Raw genomic sequence first — 12,165 nt, 5'->3', positions numbered from 1 at the left:
TATTTAGAGGAAAATGAATTTTGTGTATGCACAAAGGCATTTGTGTGTACACTGCCCATCAAAAGTTTGCCTTTTTTGAATTTACTTAAGTACTATATGATTTTCTCTGTTATTTTTCAATGAACAAGTAAGGAAAAAAATGCCTACAATGGTTCTTGTTAACATAAAATAGATATTTAGGCTAATACTTTGGATATACTGTATTTATTCAACGCTTCATGTTCATCAAAGTGTCTTCTTTGGTATGAAGAGAAGGTTTTGCCTACCACAAAGCGCCACAAACCTCTGGGACGTCTGAAGGAAGGAAGTGTGAGCAGCAGTTACAGCTGCTAAGGAGGTTTTTTAAATGAATGTATAATTGTTTTAGTGTTATCACACATATTTACATGTAAGCCTATGTGTTGTTCTTCAAACTAAATCTAGTTAGTCTTTAATGGGGTTAAGTTATTGCAAATCTACAAAGAAAACATGCTTATTTATTAAGCACTTTCAAAAGCTAGGTGTCCCCAAACGTTTGACGGGCAGTGTATATGTGTATATGGATGATCACCATCCTTTCCCATAGGCTATTATGTAAAATGAATTTAGGTAGAAATTAACTCATAGCTAGCTGCCCACTGCTCTCCAGATAGGATGCACCAACCTTCTTAATACCTCTAATTCAAATGGTATTTTGAACTGGCCTTCATTGATAAATTATGTAGGTAGTCTTAGTGAAGAGAAGATCCAAACAATTAATGTTTTGCTTAATAAATGACAAGCTGAGTTCCTTGTAGAATCAATGGACGCTTTTGGTTTGAGATAATCAGATAGAATAAACAAGCATTTCTGTTCATTGGGCATTAGGCAAGTTATTTTAGTAATCCCAGAAGGCTATTTTGCAGTTTAGAAAAGCCAGTGTTAGGAAAACAATCCACAAAACAATCAAATTATTTTCCCTGGTGTGACATCGAGGCATATCGTGGACACATTTACAGGGGATACAAATTTTGCCACAACACCTGGCTTGGGCTTATGCAACCTGCCTGTTGTCCCTGCCTACCAACAAACGCACCGCGGTCCTTGGCTATAAAAAGTGGAGGTGGATCAGGAAGGTCTGTGACAAGACAGTGTCAGCTGAGTTTCACAGGGGGGAAAACAGAAAGCGAAAGTCGGGCTCCCTCTCATCTTGGCACTACTCCAGGGTCAACGGCGCAGTCTAATACTTTCTCTCTGCATTAGCTTATTGTTTACATTGTCGTAAAGCAGTAATTTAGTTTTAAGGTAAGATTAAATAAACCGATAGAAGATACTGATAGAAATGTCAAACATTAAGGTCTTCGGCGGCAGCTCTCATCCTGACCTTTCCCAGAAGATTGCTGCCTGTTTGGGGACTGAACTGGGGAAGGTGGTGACGACGAAGTTCAGCAACGGGGAGACTTGGTAAGCTAACCCAACGGTTACCTAGCAGTTAGAAACGACGTCACGAGTTTATTAACGTTAGCCAGCGAGTTTAGCTAGCAGTTTATTGCAGTTTTACTTAAAATGACTTGCAATATCTTTGTGTAACAAATGAAATCCGTGGAAAATTAGTTTACAACAATCACCCTTGCTTTAACTTCCAGATCGATTTACTGAATAGGCTACTGGTACTTCAAATGACTTAATGCACTGTAATAGAAATGAAAACAATGGAAATATAGGAGAAATCTAATTGAGGACACTGAATTTCTTTGAAACCTCAGGAATCAATATCCCACTTATGCTTGAACCACATATTCGTATTCAGATGAAAAATCCACTCCAGAGATGTACTGAACTGAAATAAATATTAAATTAGTGCAATTCTTAAAGGAACCAATTATTTAAGCCTTTAACTACAACCTGATGAGGAATTATCAGAAGGATATATTATAGGATATACTGTAGAATGTTGAGCATTTTTTTTGTCCCTGATGCAATGAGGTCAATTGAAGCAAAGGGGTCAGTTATAGGTAACTGAAGTTTTCATAACTTCACCCATATTTGCATACACTTTGAGTACTTTGTGTAGGTTTCAGATGAAAAAACACCAAATAAATGCATTTTAATATAAAAACTGCAAAAAAACAAAATGGTTGCTGTCCACTCGTCTCCTTCATATTACAATGAATGCCAACATTTACTAGAGAGAATGCTGAACAAAGCCCACAATACAGCAGCCATACATTGGCCTATAACCTACTATTTCCCTGCATATTGAAAATGATAGATCACGAGACAATGGACTGTTAATTTCTAAAATAAAGTCTTGATTGTGCATGTTTTCTTACATACAAGCTGTCAGAAATATGTGAAATACATGTGTGGGTTGAAAGTTTCCTACTCCTTTACAGAATGACCCCTGCGGCTCTGAGTGTGCCAAATGTAACCAGTTTAGAGTGTTTGCTTGCTATTGCGACATTATTTGCCATTGCAGTGTGGAGTTTGGCGAGAGCGTCAGAGGAGAAGATGTCTACATTGTCCAGAGCGGCTGTGGTGAGATCAACGATAACTTGATGGAGCTCCTCATCATGATCGATGCCTGTAAGATTGCCTCTGCCTCACGAGTGACAGCTGTCATCCCATGTTTCCCATACGCAAGGCAAGACAAGAAGGACAAATTGCAGGTGAGGGAAGTTTTCATGCTTTATTCTAAGCACCAATTCACTCCAAGTCAGCCAATATACTGGGACTTTATCTTGAACATGTATTGTGTTTCATCATATTCAGTCAGTTATAGGATTTAGATAAGGATTGAAATGAGGGTTGAGATAGTAGCCTACATCTCTCGAAATTAGAGATAATTCATTTTTGCATAATCAGTAGTACTAGTTCACCAAATAGAAAGGATTAGGGCTTATTGTACAACTGTAAGACCTGCACCACTCAGCAGTATTTCCACATACATCAGCTATAGCCTACATATCAAAACCTGCGATAGCTTTAAGGAAATGTAAAAAAAACCCAAAGATACTGTATGTCCAAGTGATTCATCAATATCAGACTTAAAGGCCCAATCCACAATTGGAGAATGGGGCCCATTGTCACCCCACTACATGCTTTATTTATGGTTTGGTTTATTGGATTCAAGGCCTTTTATCACTCTGAAATTGAGCTGAGTTAGCTAGTGATACTGAGTATTTGTGAGACAGAATAGATAAGAGGGTACATCCATGATTCAAAGGTTACCAGTGAGTTACCCCACTGACATTTGACAGTCTCAGGGTTGTCAAATGACGTGTGTGATATTCCTTCATCTTATCCGTTATGTTGTCATATTTCATTATAATTAGAAATAATTATATTGGTCACACATATCTCCTATCTCTCATATCTCAGTCCATTTGATCCAATCATAAATCAAACAATACAAGTGTAAATGGAGCAATTATGATGAATTATCATAATTGCTCAATTTAAACTTGATTTCCATTTAAGTATCAACAATGGGCATATTCATCCCTTTGTATGGATGTTCATCAGATCTAAAATTAGTTAATATTTACATTACTGTTTGTTCTCAATCTGTCTTACCAGTTATGAAAAGGTAATTGGAACAACTTTGCTTCAGGTCTTCCAGGTCTTCTAACAGATAATATGTATATTCCTCTGCAGAGTCGTGCCGCCATCACAGCAAAGCTTGTAGCCAACATGCTGTCTGTCTCTGGAGCTGATCATATCATCACCATGGATCTTCATGCATCTCAGATACAAGTGAGTGTTTCAGAAGGGAAAAAGTGAAGGCTTAAAGGGATATATGGCAAGTTTGCAGCTGTTCGTGCCCCTTGACGACATAATCGTGTGGTTAGGTTATATTTTTAAAGGTTTCATGAGTTCAGAAATTTCTTCAGCTTGTCGAATAGGCCTCACCAATACACACTTTATCTGTTTGGGTGGATGGTAAACCAATCCTCAGAAAAAACTCTGTTAGATTTCTCCCATTTGCAGAAACCCACAGATACCCTGTGTAGATGGTGTGAAACACAGAAACACTTAACTGAACCACCCAAGAGGCTAATTGTCAAAGAAACTCTGCTGCTGTCATTTCCCCAATTGTTCTGTTTGAAGGGTTTTTTTGATATTCCGGTGGACAATCTGTACGCGGAGCCGGCAGTTCTGAAATGGATTAAAGACAACATCAGTGACTGGAGGAATTGCATCATAGTGTCTCCTGATGCTGGAGGTGCCAAGAGGTAAAGACCAAATAACCCTCATCTTGTCTTTATCAAGGGCCAAAGGGTGGGCTCCAATGTTTGTTACATTGGTGTTTAATGGATAATGGAACCTTATCATTTACATTTTTAGATAATTTTGCTTTGCTTTTAGGCTAACTGTGGAAATATTGGGGTTGTTATGAAATCTCTGCAGAGTCACCTCCATAGCAGACAGGCTGAATGTGGACTTCGCTCTCATCCACAAAGAGAGGAAGAAGGCCAATGAAGTGGACCGCATGCTTCTGGTTGGAGACGTAAAAGACAGGGTGGCCATCCTGATTGATGACATGGCGGATACTTGTGGCACAATCTGCCATGCAGCAGATAAGTTAGTGTGTCTCTATTATGGCAATTTTGGTATTCAAAGCAGAGCAACTTAACATTAACCAAAAAAATGTCTTAACTAAATCCAAAGTTCACATGTTGCTGCCTTGTTCCGACCAGCTGTAGATTGAAACATATTCAGACAATACAAAACAGTAACAAACATTCAGACGGAAAAAATATGAACAAAAAAAGAAAAACAGGAAGGAGGAGAAGCAGGAAGGAGGAGAAGCAGGAAGTCTCACTCTGAAACAGTAATTGCACAGAAATGAAGTGAAAATTGTCCCCATTAAACGCAATAAAGTCATGTTAGGAAATAATACAACACACATGCTGTTCAACATGATGGATTACACTAGTATTTGAAAACAACAGGAGCCTATAATTTCCAGGAGGTTGGGCAAACCTGCAGTACAACAGGAGTAGCCTCTGACTGTGGCAAACACATCGGTGGGTCTAGACCTTTCATGGGCATTAATGGTGATAGGAAAAAACTATAATTACACTGGTATTATCCTTTAATCTGTATATTATAGCCGGCATGAACATTGTGACTGTTTCTACCTAGAACAAGACATTTCCTTTTGATTTGGTCCACATTGTTTTTTATATTCAGGCTTGTATCAGCTGGTTCTACGAAAGTCTACGCCATCCTCACCCATGGGATTTTCTCTGGTCCTGCTATTTCCCGCATTGACGCCGCCGGTTTTGAAGCTGTGGTTGTGACAAACACTATCCCTCAGGAGGAGAAAATCAAGCAGTGTTCAAAAATACAGGTTAGTCTTTTGAGTACAAAAGCAACTCATACATAAGGTTACTGAGATTAGCCTGACCCCCTTTCCCAATCCCACTCCCCACAATCTCCCCAAAATCTGTTTTGAGGTTTTGATTTCATGCTCAATGTTTTTGTTTTTGCACTGAACCCCTCTAGATTATTGACATCGCAATAATCCTGGCAGAAGCCATTCGCCGAACACACAATGGAGAATCTGTGTCCTACCTCTTCAACAACGTGCCTTTGTAACATCTGTGGGACCAACGTCCAGCAACCACAGGCCAGCGGCATCAGAGGAGGAATGTGTGGAGTAGCAGCGTCTCAACATCGCCACCCAGTTCCTCATGACTGGAGGAACTCAGGAACTCCACTATGGTAAACTCTCCTGACTGCTGTGAAGTGAATCCTGCGAAGCTAGTTCAGGCTGCGCATCAGCTGATAAATCAGCTGAGCTCACATATTGCCGTTGCCCAATAGGGTGGGCGGTTTATTTAAGCTGTCAAACTCTGTCTCTACTGTTGTTTGCCCTGCTGCCACTGTTGCTGCTGCTGCTTTTGCATCTCTTACCTCACCACCACCCCAGCATCAACCAGTGATCTGTCCCTGCTGTCGCATTTGGCTTTATATTCTCAATAAAATTTTCATATTTCAGTATGTGAGTTGTCTCACTGAGTTATGTTGCTGTGCACTGACCGCTGGCTATTTGACCTGTTCGATTGTAACTAAATAGCTTATGTAAATATGCTGTATTGTTTCATTAAGGCATTGTCAATTGATATGGTGAAAACTAAACTATAGCTGCCAATGCCACAAGATAAGATAAGGTAAGATATTTCCTAGCTTATTATTTTCTACGCATTAGATATTTTTAGTGTTACTTCATCATCCCATTCCTATTCATCAGCTCCTTCTCAGAAACTGATATAAGATTTTCTCCACCACTCACAATCCCAGTCAAAATGAGGTTCAGGAGTTTAGCAGGTATTGGCAGAGGAGAAAACCTACTGTGTCTTATTCACTGGGTTAGAATCATGTGTCACATTTTGACCCTTGAAACCACTGAATTGCATTCAAGGCCAAATTTTCAAATCATTACTGGGGCAATTGGCTTTAAGTGGAACACTGAAAAGTGAGGCTACCCAGCCACTTTTCATGGTTGGTTTCATGTCAGTTTTTAGGATACATTTGCAGTGGAATATTTAAGTGCCTTTATATGCTTCATTGTATTAAACCATTTGATTATGTGAAATATTTCATAACTCAATCTGTACAGACTGATGGCTTTTTTTAATCACCAAACAATAATGCTTGGGCTAAATAAATGAAATTTTGTTGGTTTATCAGACGTGTGGCTGGAAAAAATATTCATTCTTCATGTGCTAAAGCTCCATCGACTGCAGAAGTATTACCCACAAACATGGACCATTATAAAGAATCATCGAGTAAAAGAAAGCTGAGCATTCAGGTTGGGAAAATAGATATTCAATTTCTTGTTTTAGGAGCCTGTAAAAGGAGGAGGTTAGGGAGCAGTGAAAACTGTTATATTGCTGTAATTACAGGTACTTTGGTGATGCAGATGGTTTAGTTATTATCCAAATATTTAAATATTAATATATATGAATGAAGTAGAATTATTATAGTAATCTAAATATACAAGGGAACACAAAGCATACTAAGCATGGCCAACAAAAGTTATTAAGTTCATTTGAATTGTAATTTCCTATATCTTCCTATAAGAAGGCAATGAACTACCTTCTTTAGTGAATTGTATTTATCAGGATGTACAGTATAATAACAAATGTACTTACCACAGTTTACAGTGCATGTACGAGCAGACTCTATCATCATTAATAAAAAGCGTGCAGAATATAGGTCATAAGAGAGGCTTTCAATACAGCCAGTCACTAAAATGTCTTTCTCCTCCCTCTCTCCTCTAATCCTCCTCAGGTTGCAAGTAAGCGGTCTTGTGACACAGTAGTCCACCCACACACATTAGTGGAGATGTATCATCATAACCTGGTGAGATTATCTATCATCGCTGTTAATTATCCTTTGCAGGAAATTATCATACTACTATATGTTGTGCTTTGTTCCCAGTGGTTTTGACTTGATGAGTTAACAGCTGGTTCAGGGTCAGTGCTTGCTGTCACATCTCATGAAGAACACCTCTCTACTTCACCAGATCCTCCCATTTTGTCAATAAATACATTTATTTACACTAATAATCCAGGATTACAAATGGCACCAATACCCACTAGAACCTAGTAGAAATGGTGCTGGCAAGTTTTTCAACCTCCAAACACACAGAGTACACAGGAAAACAAAAATAGTCAATCTTAATTACAGAATAAAAATTGCAAAAAGTATTTCATCAAGTCCAATCCTTATGGGGCACACAGGGTAAAAGACATTCATATAAGCCTATACAAATTCACTTGTATCAAACTCTGGCTGGCCCTGATCCTCAATCTTTCAATCTTTAACCAATGCAGCAGCATAGTTTTCCCTCTTTTACTCAAAACAAAAACAGGTGTAACCCTGCCACAGGCCAAGCAGCCTACAATTAAATTCCTTGCAACTGAAAGTATTAAAAGTTTTTCACAGTTCGATAATATTTGTAATTGAAATGTAATGCTATAAAATAAAGCAGCAAGGGGTTTTGGTGTGACAGAATATTAAGTCTCCGATAGCAGGAAGAGAAACTGTAAATCTTAGTCGTATGTGAATGTGTATGTGTGTGTGTGTGATATTCTCAAAGTGATATTCTCTCAGAGGAAGAGCCCAAAGAGGGGACAACACTCCCATCTCTCAGCAAAAAGCAATTACACACTTTAAACAGAGAAATTCCTCCTTGGTGCTTTGAATGCAAAAAGTCCAAAAGTCCCGGACAGACGATTAACTGAGAACAGGCAACAAATAAATGTCAAATACTGAATAAATCTATATGTGACACCAAACAAAAAACAAAACTAGCTACTGATTAACAGCCATTACCTTGACTATAAGTATTGTCCATATTAGTGTTGATCCTCTGATGTTGAGTAGCTGTGTTTTTTTTTCCTCAGAGGCAGCATGTGCACTCTTTAATCCAATAAACTCCTGATGCCACTTTAAAGCCATCCAATCTGTTGAGTGTCTGCACTTAACAGCCCTGCTCATCAAATCTGGGTCAATAGATTGTATGGGGAAGCTACAGAGTCGCTGTGTGTGCATAGCAAAATTACTATAGCTAGAACTTATAGAGAAATTATATTCAAGGCTGATTTTAAATTAAGCTTTCGCCCAATTTTTGCAGGTTGTGATTTAGTAACAGCTAACAGCTAACTTTAGTTCAGAGAATGGAACTCCAACACCAAGTGAAGAGTGAGAGGAGCAGGAATATTTACAACCAACCAGCAGAGTTTGATGCAAATGCTCACCATCATCTTTTCAGCGCTGAGTCCAAAAGCAACTTTGTTAGACTGGAGGGCAATTCAGATTCACACCGCAGCATCTGGATGGACGTTGAGTCAGCAAGAGTCAGCAGTGCGGAGAGTCCGTCCTTTGTTGCTGATACCAGAAAACGACTAGACAATTTCAACTTTGGTTCTAATTCACACTTGCCTTGCTGTGACATGGATGGGACGGTCAACACTAAGTGGCAAAAAGAGCTTTGGGAAAGTGAGCCAAGAGAAGAACAGTCTGCTTTGGACTTGGTGGAGCTTCTGGATGTGGAGGACGATGTGCAGGATGAAGAGAGCTGGTAGGTGCCACCAAGACTGACAGTGTATTCTCTGAGACTGGGATTTGTTTGTTAAATTATTTCATTTTTTCATCTGACCTTTAGAATAGAATAGAACTTTATTGTGCATCGTAGTGGAAATTTGCCTTTGGCTTCACAGGTTGGTTAAAATGTGACAAGTGCAATAAATAAAATCACAATGAGCAATAAATACACTATTATTACTTGTACTGCCGCTACTACTAATCATAATTGTGCAGTAATAATATACAGTAAATATAAGAAACAGTATAGATGAGTCAGGAGTTCATCTGTCAGATGGGCAGAGACTTTCAAAAGGTAAATAACAAGCCTATCAGCCCGGCTGATGCTTCTACACAAGTCATCATACACTATCAGAGGTAGGAGTTAGACAGTAGCCAGTGAGGTGGATAAGAGGCTATTGGACTGATCAGGAGAGCTGATGTGGCAGGCAGTCTGACGGGGGGTATTTGACTTTAAAACTCTTTTGAACAGGTAGTCTATGTTATTCCATTCCAACAGTAGAGGAATTGTCTACAACTTATTTACATAGAGAGGGAGCAGATTTTTTTAGTTTTTTTTTAGCGACTATAGGAAATGTGCCCTCGTTTTCCTCACAGGTTATATGAGTCCCCAAAGAAACAAGAGTTTGTGGAGGAAAGTAACAAGTCTGCTCTCAAGTGGTGCAGACAAGTCCTGGATAACCCCAGTCCTGAGATGGAGGTGGCATGTCGTGTACTGAGAAATATTCTGGATCAAAGTAAGCAAGTGGCATAGACTCAAAGTCCTATTCACTGTCAGCACTAGGATTGATTCACATTCTTCATATTCAGATTGATTCAAAATTGGTGATAATATTTCTGTATTCTCAGGATCAAGGAGTTTCCTCAGCATTCGCTCCTATAGACGTCCTGTGGTTTTCCATGAGACCGGCTACACCTGTCTGGACTCTACTGGGGACCAAAGACCAGCGAATACAGCACACAGTACCTCTGACAGTTTAGGTAGTGATGATGATGAGAGCCTTACAAGCCTTCTTACTCCTTTTTCTGCAAAGTGTTCACTGAGTTGTTGGCTGACTATAAAAATGATATAAAATCAGTGCTGCAAAAGGATATCAATGAAACAACAATCAACATCTAGAAATACCCCATCATATCTTATCGTCTTGTAATTTTTAACCTGCACAGATTACAATGAGCCAAGTGTCTCACATGACTCCATCACCATGGACTACAGACTGCAGGACCTGACAGACGTCCACATTATGGCCCGTATACAGGAAGATAGTGAGTATGGAAATGCCGTTTCTTGATTTTAACTGTTATTGGATTCATGTTGGAGGGAGATGACTTTGTTCCATGTCCTCCAGGTTTAAGGCAGGACTATGTTTCCACCCCTGCTTCACCTGGAAGCCCTGGCTCATCCATGTTGCTTTCATCAAATTTTAACAACACGCCCACGTCACGGAGCTCCTCTCCCTGCCAGTCCCCTACATCCTCAGCTAAGCAGAGTTGCCACAGCCCACAGCTTTCAAGATTTCACCATCAAGTCACCCAGTTTAAGCTGCTCAAGCTTGCTCAGAATAGAGGTAAATAGAGTGTCATGCATCCACTGTAGTGACTCAAGAAATGAGAGACCCCCTGACTTTTGGGACATTATCTTGTGCAACAAAAGGTTTCAAAATGGACTTATTTAGGATATTTCTTCAAAAAGAAAATGAAAGTCTTGAAATCTGTGTGAAAGTATTAACATCAAAACATCAATGTAAAATTAGTCACCCAGTTGTTTCATTTGGGCTGATTTGCCTCAGAGGCGAACAAGTTGCTTAACATTTCCCAGCATATATTATACAAAAGGCCTCTTTAGGTTGGAGTGGGGATTTTTTGAATAATACTCTCCTTGAAGAATTGTTTTAATTCTGTCTTTCTTGTTATATTAACCAGAATTATGTCTAAATGAAACAAGTTTTTACATTTTTACTAACTACATTTTGATGTTATTTGAACGCATCTTGATTTGTTTTTTTGATTGCCACAAGAAAATGAGCAAAAAGTTAACAGGGTGAATACTTTTTGAGAAACTGAAGATATTTACAGATTATAATAACATTCTCTCTAAGGTATTAGCACACAAACAGTACTTGAGACTGGATTTCTGTGTGTGGACACTGATGTGTGTTGCAGCAGCAGCAGCAGCAGCATCAAGGAGCAGCAGGTCAAGTCTTCCCTCACCTCTGAGAACCAGCCTCCGCTCCTTGCAGGCTGTGAGGGACAGCCGCAGTGTGGAGGGCAAAGACCACATCAGCCCTCTCTCTTACCCTGTTGCATTAAGACCTCCAGCAGGTTGGGATGTGTTCTCTAGTGATTTAATAAGTTGACTTCAAGAAAATACAGCATATGCATACTGCAGAAAAACACAAACAAGTGTCTTTTATTACAACACAGCAACATATCTTCAGTCTTAAAAGGCTCATCCAAATTTGTCTGCTTTGAATATGTTGACATGGAAATGAGAGCTCCTCACTGAAGAAGTCCCTTGCTACTCATCGTAACTCACATGCACGCATTCACAAATTCACAACATCACTTGTCAGGTTTTACTTTTAAATGGATTTCAACACACAAGTCAGTGATGTGGAAAAGAGTGTGGTACTTGTCTGTAGTTTAATTTACAGATATGATTTAACAATTTTCTGTGGATTCTGTGGAGAGAGTGTATTTCTAGGATTTATAAAAACAAAAATGGATACTCTCCTAGGTGTATCACCTGCCAGAATGGGGAAGAGTTGCTGGTCTTCGTCACTTTCTGCAGCCTACATGAGCTCCGGTGGCTCGTCGGCGGGATCCCAGAGCTCCTTGAGAGACTCATCCGTCCCAGCAACAGCCGTTAAAAGGCCGCAGAGGTCTCAGTCCCTCAGCCCCTCCAGCTCAAGGATCCCTCACCCTGCCAAGGGATTCTCTGCAGGAGGATACCTGTCTGGTCACGGACGTGTGTTTGCCTCTCCTGAGAGGGCTGCGATGTTAGCTTGGGGTGGAAATGTGCCGCCCTCCCGCAGGTGAAAAATGTCACCAGTGAATCCCTCACTCTTAGGGTAACAGTAAGCTAGA

At 39.7% G+C, this 12,165-nt stretch overlaps 2 protein-coding genes across 4 annotated transcripts; both read left to right on the top strand.

The window, feature by feature from the left end:
- Positions 1–1,161: 1,161 nt before the first annotated feature.
- LOC139657176 (ribose-phosphate pyrophosphokinase 1-like) lies at positions 1,162–6,618 on the top strand. Of its 3 annotated transcripts, none has more exons than XM_071534936.1 (7): positions 1,162–1,422; positions 2,438–2,623; positions 3,618–3,714; positions 4,069–4,193; positions 4,369–4,542; positions 5,155–5,314; positions 5,470–6,618. In XM_071534936.1, exons 1-7 carry the CDS (start codon positions 1,301–1,303, stop codon positions 5,560–5,562), a joined length of 957 nt encoding a protein of 318 aa, XP_071391037.1. In that variant the 5' UTR covers positions 1,162–1,300; the 3' UTR covers positions 5,563–6,618. The 3 variants fall into 3 exon arrangements, with proteins under 3 accessions (XP_071391037.1, XP_071391036.1, XP_071391035.1); XM_071534935.1 differs by having other exon boundaries at positions 2,438–2,636; positions 3,616–3,714; XM_071534934.1 differs by having other exon boundaries at positions 2,438–2,627; positions 3,616–3,714; positions 5,470–6,615.
- Positions 6,619–6,671: 53 nt separating this feature from the next.
- Positions 6,672–12,122, top strand: LOC139657175 (SLAIN motif-containing protein-like). The gene is made up of 9 exons (XM_071534933.1): positions 6,672–6,778; positions 7,261–7,332; positions 8,609–9,055; positions 9,676–9,815; positions 9,928–10,059; positions 10,246–10,344; positions 10,428–10,646; positions 11,242–11,400; positions 11,816–12,122. Exons 3-9 carry the CDS (start codon positions 8,652–8,654, stop codon positions 12,115–12,117), a joined length of 1,455 nt encoding a protein of 484 aa, XP_071391034.1. The 5' UTR covers positions 6,672–6,778; positions 7,261–7,332; positions 8,609–8,651; the 3' UTR covers positions 12,118–12,122.
- Positions 12,123–12,165: the final 43 nt, after the last annotated feature.

Source organism: Centroberyx affinis, unplaced genomic scaffold (assembly GCF_046629955.1).
Source record: "Centroberyx affinis isolate AG114_WGS23_722 - 3 ecotype Tasmania unplaced genomic scaffold, CSIRO-AGI_Caff_v1 ptg002635l_1, whole genome shotgun sequence".
Classification (NCBI taxonomy): Eukaryota; Metazoa; Chordata; class Actinopteri; order Beryciformes; family Berycidae; genus Centroberyx; species Centroberyx affinis.
This window is presented reverse-complemented; position numbering and strand designations above follow the sequence as displayed.

Excerpts from the sequence above, each read along its gene's own strand:
- LOC139657176 (XM_071534935.1), top strand. The coding sequence starts at position 1,301 with ATGTCAAACATTAAGGTCTTCGGCGGCAGCTCTCATCCTGACCTTTCC. Across the intron at positions 4,194-4,368 it reads GATGCTGGAGGTGCCAAGAG|AGTCACCTCCATAGCAGACA; the intron begins GTAAAGACCAAA and ends AAATCTCTGCAG. Across the intron at positions 5,315-5,469 it reads AGCAGTGTTCAAAAATACAG|ATTATTGACATCGCAATAAT; the intron begins GTTAGTCTTTTG and ends GAACCCCTCTAG.
- LOC139657175 (XM_071534933.1), top strand. The coding sequence starts at position 8,652 with ATGGAACTCCAACACCAAGTGAAGAGTGAGAGGAGCAGGAATATTTAC. Across the intron at positions 9,816-9,927 it reads GAGAAATATTCTGGATCAAA|GATCAAGGAGTTTCCTCAGC; the intron begins GTAAGCAAGTGG and ends CTGTATTCTCAG. Across the intron at positions 10,345-10,427 it reads GGCCCGTATACAGGAAGATA|GTTTAAGGCAGGACTATGTT; the intron begins GTGAGTATGGAA and ends CATGTCCTCCAG.